The following is a 7,496-nucleotide window of genomic DNA, read 5'->3' on the forward strand; positions in this document are numbered from 1 at the left end:
TACAGAACAGAAGACACCAGCTTTGGAGCTAGAGCTAAATATAATTCTAGCTCTGCCACTTATATGATGTAAGGATTTGGACATGTCTTTCTGTCTCTCTAATCGTGTTTGCTTATTTGTAAAAAGAAAGGGGGTAGATAAAAGTAATAGCAATTTCACAAGAGTAGGAGAAGTGAATAAATTTTTTAAACACTCACAAAGTTGCTTTATCAGGAACTGTTAGGATTTAAAACATAAACAGGCCAGATGAAGTGGCTCATGCTTGTAATCTTAGCACTCTGGGAGGCCAAGGCAGGTAGATTGCTTGAGCTCAGGAGTTTGAGACCACACTGAGCAAGATGAGACACCCGTCTCTAGTAAAAATAGAAAAACCAGCTGATTGTGTGGTGGGTGCCTGTAGTCTGAGCTATTTGGGAGGCTGAGGCAAGAAGTTCACTTGAGCCCAGGAGTTTTAGGTTGCTATGAGCTATGATGCCACAGCACTCTAGCCAGAAGCAACAGAGTGAGACTCTGTCTCAAGAAATAAATAGGCTGGGCTCAGCTCCTGTGGCTCAAGTGGCTAAGGCATCAGCCACATACACCTGAGCTGGGGAGTTCGAATCCAGCCCTAGCCTGCCAAACGACAATGATGGCTGCAACCAAAAAATAGCCAGGCATTGTGGTGGGCACCTGTAGTCCTGGCTACTTGAGAGGCTGAGGCAAGAGAATCACATAAGCCCAAGAGTTTGAGGTTGCTGCGAAGCCACAGCACTCGACATAGTGAGACTGTCTCAAAAAAAAAAAAGGTTTGGTGCCTGTAGCTCAGCAGCTAGGGCGCCAGCCACATATACCAGAGCTGGCAGCCTGGGCCTGCCAAACAACAATGACAACTACAATCAAAAAATAGCTGGGCATTGTGGCAGCTACCTGAAGTCCCAGCTACTCGGGAGCCTGAGGCAAGAGAATCCCTTAAGCCCAAGAGTTGGAGGTTGCTATGAGCGGTGACACTGCAGCATTCTACCTAGGGTGACATAGTGAGACACTGTCTCAAAGAAAAAAAAAAAAAATAGAAAAATGGCTCAGCTCCCATAGCTCAGAAGCTAGGGCACCAGCCATATACACTGAGGTTGGCGGTTCAAACCCAGCTTGGGCCTGCCAAACAACGACAACTACAATAAAAAAAAAATAGCTGGGCATTGTGGCGGGTGCCTGTAGTCCCAGCTACATGGGAGGCTGAGGCAAGAGAATTGCTAAATCGCTTAAGCCCAAGAGTTTGAGGTTGCTATGAGCTGTGATGTCAAGCACTCTGCCCAGGGCAATGTAGTGAGACTCTGTCTCAAAAATGTAAAAAATATATATATATATATATAAAGAATAAATTAATAAAACACTTTATCTTGGCAGGTGACATGAAATGGCAGAAGCTAAGCCCCACTGGGGCTGCTCCAGCAGGCTGTGCTGCCCACTCAGCTGTGGCTGTGGGGAAACACATATACATCTTTGGTGGAATGACTCCCACAGGAGCACTGGATATAATGTATCAATATCACATAGGTGAGCAGGTGTCATTCTGGGGTCTTTAAACAAATGTGACATAGTTTTAGTTTTCTTCTTTTTTTTAGAGACTTTGTTGCCTGCAGTAGAGTGGTGTGGTATCACGCAGTTCACAGCAACCTCCAACTCCTGGGCTTAGGCAATTCTCTTGCCTCAGCCTCCTGAGTAGCTGGGACCACAGGCACCTGCTCCAATGCCCGGCTATTTTTTCTTGCAGTTTGCGGAGCTTGGGTTTGAACCCGCCACCCTTGGTTTATGGGGCTGGTACCCTACTCACTGAGCCATAGGTGCCACCCAATGTTTTGGTTTTCCAATTTGGTTGCTCCATATTCTAAATCCAAACCTATGAATACTAAATTTGTAGGAGTAGACATCATTAAAGCAGTAACACTGCCATTAGGTTTTTTATCCCCTCTCATTTCCTATTGATCAGCTGATATAGCAAATCACTAAGCATTTCTGGAAGTGTAACAAGGAACCTCTGGGGTTTTGTTTGTTTCTTTGTTTCTTTGTTTTTCCTCCAACATAGAAAAACAGCATTGGACCTTGCTTAAATATGATACTTTTCTACCCCCTGGACGATTGGACCATTCCATGTGTATAATTCCATGGCCAGTGGTGTGTACTTCTGAGAAAGAAGATTCAAATTCCATCACCCTAAACTGTGAAGCTGAGAAAAGGAATTCAGCCAACGGAGGAGGCCCCCAGAGTGGTGATTTACACAAGGAAGACCAGACTGACGTGTTGCTCTGTTTTGTGTTTGGTGGGATGAATACTGAAGGAGAGATCTATAATGATTGTATTGTGACTGTAGTTGACTAATAAAAGCTACATTTTTATTCTGTCACAAAAGTAAAACCTTAGTTGTTTTACACCTATAAAATATTTTCTGCACTACACATCCATCTTGCTCTTATATGCTTTGGAAGGTGAAAAAATGAACTGGATACCTCAGTACAAAAGCCTCCCTTATAGATAGGGTTGTTTTTTGTTTTTTGTTTTTTTTTCCGTTTTTTTTAGATAGAGCCTCAAGTTGTCCAACCTCCAACTCCTGGGCTCAAGCGAGTCTCCCGCCTCCGCCTCCCAAGTAGCTGGGACCACAGGCGCCTGTCACAACGCCTGGCTATTCTTTGGTTGCAGCCATCATTGTTGTTTTGGCAGGCCTAGGCTGGAATCAAACCCACCACCTCAGGTGTATGTGGCTGGTGCCTTAGCCACTTGAGCCACAGGCACCGAGCCTATAGGGAGGGTTTTAACAGCACTATAACCTAGGTATGTGTGATTGGTCACCTTCAATGCTAATCATAAAAATGTTGCAGTACTGGGCACCCATAATTCAGTGGTTAGGGTGCTGGCCACATGCTCTGGGGCTGCTGGGTTCGAACCCAGCCCAGGCCTGCTAACACAAACAAACAAAATAGCCAGGTGTTGTAACAGCTTCTGTAAGAAGGCTGAGGCAAGAGAATCACTTGTGCTCAAGTCTTTGAAGTTGCTGTGAGCTATGATGCCATAGCACTCTACTGACATGCGACAAAGTGACACTATCTCAATTAAAAAAAAAATGTTGCAGTACAGGTAGAGTTTTTAAAAAAGTTTGCAAGGCCAGCCCAGTGGTTTATGCCTGTAATCCTAGCATTCTGGGAGGCTGAGGCAGGAGGATTGCTTGAGGTCAGGAGTTTGAGCAAGACCCCATCTCTACAAAAAAGAGAAAATTAGCCAGGTGCAGTGATGCACATCTGTAGTCCCAGCTACTCAAGAGGCTATAGCAGGAGGATCATGTAAGCCCAACAGTTTCAAGATGCACTGAGCTATGATACCACTGCTAGCCAGGGCACTCTAGCTGAGGGACAGAGGGAGACCCTGTCTCAAAAAAAATTTTTTTAAGGCTGGGTGCTGTGGCTCACACCTGTAATCCTAGCACTCTGGGAGGCCGAGGCAGGTGGATTGCCTGAGCTCAGGAGTCTGAGACGAGTTTGAGCAAAAGGGAGACCCCATCTCTAAAGATAGCCAGGAATGGGCGGCACCTGTGGCTCAAAGGAGTAGGGCGCCTGTCCCATATACTGGAGGTGGTGGGTTTAAACCTTGCCCTGGCCAAAAACTACAAAAATAAAAAAGATAGCCAGGCATTGTGGCCAGTGCCTGTAATCCCAGCTACTTGGTAAGCTAAGTCAAGAGGACTGCTTGAGCCCAAGAGTTTGAGGTTGCTGTGAGCTATGATGCCATGACACTCTACCAGGGATGACAAAGTGAGACTACCTCAAAAAATAAAATGAAAACTTCTAATGAGTTTGCAAAATCTGGGTGGCACCTGTGGCTCAGTGAGTAGGGCGCAGGCCCCATATACAGAGGATGGCGGTTCAAACCTGGCCCTGGCCAAACTGCAACAAAAAATAGCCAGGCATTGTGGTAGGCACCTGTGGTCCCAGCTACTCGGGAGGCTGAGGCAAGAGAATTGCCTAAGCCCAAGAGCTGAAGGTTGCTGTCAGCTGTGACACCAAGACACTCTACCAAGGGCAACAAAGTGAGACTCTGTCTCTTAAAAAAAAAGTTTGCAGAATCATAATTGCTAGACAGCATAAGCTGTAAACAGAGGATGGACATTTACCAGTCTTAATTAAGTGCCAGGTATAGTGGCTTAGCACTTTGGGAGGCTGAGGTGGGAGGATAGCCTGAATCCAGGAGTTTGAGACTAGCATGGGTAACAGTGATACCCTCTCTACAAAAAAATAGAAAAATTATGCTCAGTCCCCGTACATAAACCAAGGCTGATGGGTTCGAACCCAGCCTGGGCCAGCTGAACAACAACGACAACTGCAATAAAAAGTAGCCAGGTGTTGTTGCGGGCACCTGTAGTCCCAGCTACTTGGGAGGCTAAGGCAAGAGAATTGCTTAAGCCTAAGAGTTTGAGGTTGCTGTGACCTGTGACGCCACAGCAATGTACTGAGGACAACATAGTGAGACTCTGTCTCAAAAAAAAAAAAAAGAAAGAAAGAAAAAGAAAAAAAAATTAGCCAGGCGTGGATGCACACACCTAGTCCCAGTAACTGGGGAAGCTGAAGCAGGAGGATTGCGTAGCCCAGGTTTGAGTCTAGCATGGGCAACAGCAATACCTTCTATAAAAAAAAATCGCCAGGTGTGGATGCATACACCTATAGTCCCAGTAACTCAGGAAGCTGAGGCAGGATCTTAGCCCAGGAGGCTGTGGTGAGCCTGATGAAGGCAAAGTTGCTGTTGGGTCTCAATTCTATCATTCTAGACAACGTACCTGTTAGGCACCCTGGGAGGCTGAGGCGAGAGGATGGCTTGAGGTCTGAAGTTCTGAGACCCCATTTCTACAAAAAAAATAGAAAAGTGTGGTGGTACATGCTATAGTCTCAGCTCCTCTGGGGGGTGAGGTAGGAGGATTACTTGAGCCCAAAATTTTGAAGTTCCAAAAAGAAAGAACATTTTTCAAGTTGCTGTGAGCTTTGATGTCACTGCACTCTAGCAAGTCTGACAGAGGGAACTATCTCATAATAGGAAAAGTAAACTTTTAGCCAATTGCCCATTTATAAAATACCTATCTTTGGGCAGTATAGGATTTCATGTTAGCAAACAGCCTGTCCTTTACTAATCATACTAGTTATTCAACTAGATTACATACCTTTCCTCAAGAAGCCAATTTAAGTAATCTTAAACCTGTGTTGTACCACACTACCTTTGACCCACAATCACAGTGGGGTTGTGTGCAAAGTCTCAACACCACCATTGCAAATCCCTGAGAAATTCCAGGGATGGAGATTCTGATACAGCTAGGGCTCAAAACACATCTTAGGTTCTTTTTTTTTTTTGCAGTTTTTGGCTGGGGCTCAGTTTGAACGCGCGGTGCCCTACTCCTTTGAGCCACAGGCGCCACCTATTTTTTTTTTGAGACCATTTCACTTTGTTACCCTCAGTAGAGTGCTGTAACATCACAGCTCACAACCTCCACCTCCTCAGTTTAAGCAATTCTCTTGCCTCAGCCTCCTGAGTAGCTGGGACTACAGGTGCCCACCACAACGCCCAGCTATTTTGTTGTTGCAGTTTTCCCGGGGCTGGGTTTGAACCCGCCACCCTCGGTATATGGGGTCCGCACCCTACCCACTGAGCCACAGGCTCAGTTAGCAAGTGCTAACACATCTTTACATTCTAAAATTATAAGATCCAAGTGTATAAAGTTAACACCAGTGGTAAGATCACTCCATAATTCTCAAGAGAATCCATGCTGCTATAAACATCACTACTAAAAAACCACCAGAAAGGCAGTTAGGGGGAATAGGAAATTTCAAATATATTCAAGTAAACTCAGGCTGGGAGCAGTGTCTCATGCCTGTAATCCCAGCACTCTGGGAGGCAGAGGAGCTTAGAGTTTGAGACCAGCGGGATCCAGTCTCCAAAAAAAGAAAAAAAAAAATAGCTGGGCATTGTGGCAAGCACCTATAGGTCCAGCTACTTTGGAGGCTGAAGCAAGAGAATTACTTAAGCCCAGCAGTCTGAGGTTGCTGTAAGCTGTGACACCAGCGCACATTACTAGGGGTGATAAAGGGAGACTATCTTAAAAAAAAAAAAAGAAAACTCTACTCTTGGGAACTTTAGGGGCCCCTGCCTACGTGAATTCTCCTCTTGTTTTCTTAGATGAAGTCTAGGTAAATTCCCTGCCAGTACTAATAGAAATATTTCCTTTCCCCAACATTACAAACCTCTCTCCCTTTCCCTCTCTTGCATACCCCTCCCCCACAGAATTAAAGTTTTAGTCACTTCCCTAATAGATGATTGATCTAATTAGAAGCTTTCCACAAAAATTAGACCAGTGTAAATAACAAACATTTATTGGTGTCACTTATGGTAGAAAAAAGTTCCTACACCAGATGCACATGACCCAATTGTTAAATAGAACATATGTAAGGTGAACACACGCCCTAACCCAGCATTTTTACCCAGTTTTTAAAACAGCCAATTCTTCTTCTCCCCCCACCCCAAGACATGTGAGCAACTGCTAATGAAAAGCAGTAAACAGCCACTTGGGCTATAGCATTTTCAACTCCACTCTGAGGTGAAGATTCCAATTACATTCGAGACTGAAGTTCTCTCAATTTTTTCCTAACGAAAGTTCCTGAGTCCAGTATTTACAATATTATAGCACTAGCGGATCAGTGTCTACAACTCATCCTTTTCTGCTGTATCTTCTTCACCAGTTGGGGGAGGACCTGCACTTCCATAGAGTTTGCTGATAATTGGCTGAACAATTTCTTCCAGTTCCTTCTTTTTAGCTTTGAAGTCTTCAATGTCAGCATCTTGGTGGCTTTCCAGCCATTCAATCTTTTCTTCTACAGCTTTTTCCATGGTTTCTTTATCTTCGGAAGAAAGTTTACCTCCCAGCTTTTCTTTATCTCCAATCTGATTCTTTAGAGAATAGGCATAACTTTCCAACTCATTTCTAGTATCAATGCGCTCCTTGAGTTTTTTGTCTTCCTCAGCAAATTTCTCAGCATCATTAACCATCCTTTCAATTTCTTCAGGTGTCAGGCGATTCTGGTCATTGGTAATTGTGATCTTATTTTTGTTTCCTGTACCCTTGTCTTCAGCTGTCACTCGAAGAATGCCATTCACATCTATCTCAAAAGTGACTTCAATCTGTGGGACCCCACGGGGAGCAGGAGGAATTCCAGTCAGGTCAAATGTACCCAGAAGGTGGTTGTCTTTTGTCAGAGGTCGTTCACCTAGAAGTTACACACAGAAAAACTTTAGTTTTATGGACAAGCATTAGTACATCTGGATCCTACATTTCAGTCTCTTAGGGCCTAAAGTGGCAAGGGCACTTCAAGCTGAAAGTGACAGTTGAGTCTGTAAGGAATAGTAACTGGGACTAACAGTGAGCTAAATTTTATCTGTCTTTAATCCTGTTTCTTATGCTTTAGGAGCCTTTTTTTTTTTTTTTTTTTTTT

At 44.4% G+C, this 7,496-nt stretch overlaps 2 protein-coding genes across 4 annotated transcripts in view; one reads left to right on the plus strand and one right to left on the minus strand.

Annotated features, from left to right (window-relative positions):
- Positions 1–2,380, plus strand: part of RABEPK (Rab9 effector protein with kelch motifs) — a 31,770-nt gene extending 29,390 nt beyond the window's left edge. For all 3 annotated transcript variants that reach the window (XM_003785303.2, XM_023510522.1, XM_023510521.1), the window contains 2 exons: positions 1,384–1,533; positions 2,063–2,380. In XM_003785303.2, the coding sequence (XP_003785351.1) occupies positions 1,384–1,533; positions 2,063–2,355 (443 nt within the window). In that variant the 3' untranslated portion in view covers positions 2,356–2,380. The remainder of the gene's footprint in view (positions 1–1,383; positions 1,534–2,062) is intronic.
- Positions 2,381–6,356: 3,976 nt separating this feature from the next.
- HSPA5 (heat shock protein family A (Hsp70) member 5) overlaps positions 6,357–7,496 on the minus strand; it is a 5,089-nt gene continuing 3,949 nt past the window's right edge. The window contains exon 8 of the mRNA XM_003785302.2: positions 6,357–7,271. Coding sequence (XP_003785350.1) covers positions 6,709–7,271 — 563 coding nt within the window. The 3' untranslated portion in view covers positions 6,357–6,708. The remainder of the gene's footprint in view (positions 7,272–7,496) is intronic.

Source organism: Otolemur garnettii, unplaced genomic scaffold, assembly GCF_000181295.1.
Source record: "Otolemur garnettii isolate 467f Iridium unplaced genomic scaffold, OtoGar3 scaffold00014, whole genome shotgun sequence".
In the NCBI taxonomy this organism is placed as follows: domain Eukaryota; kingdom Metazoa; phylum Chordata; class Mammalia; order Primates; family Galagidae; genus Otolemur; species Otolemur garnettii.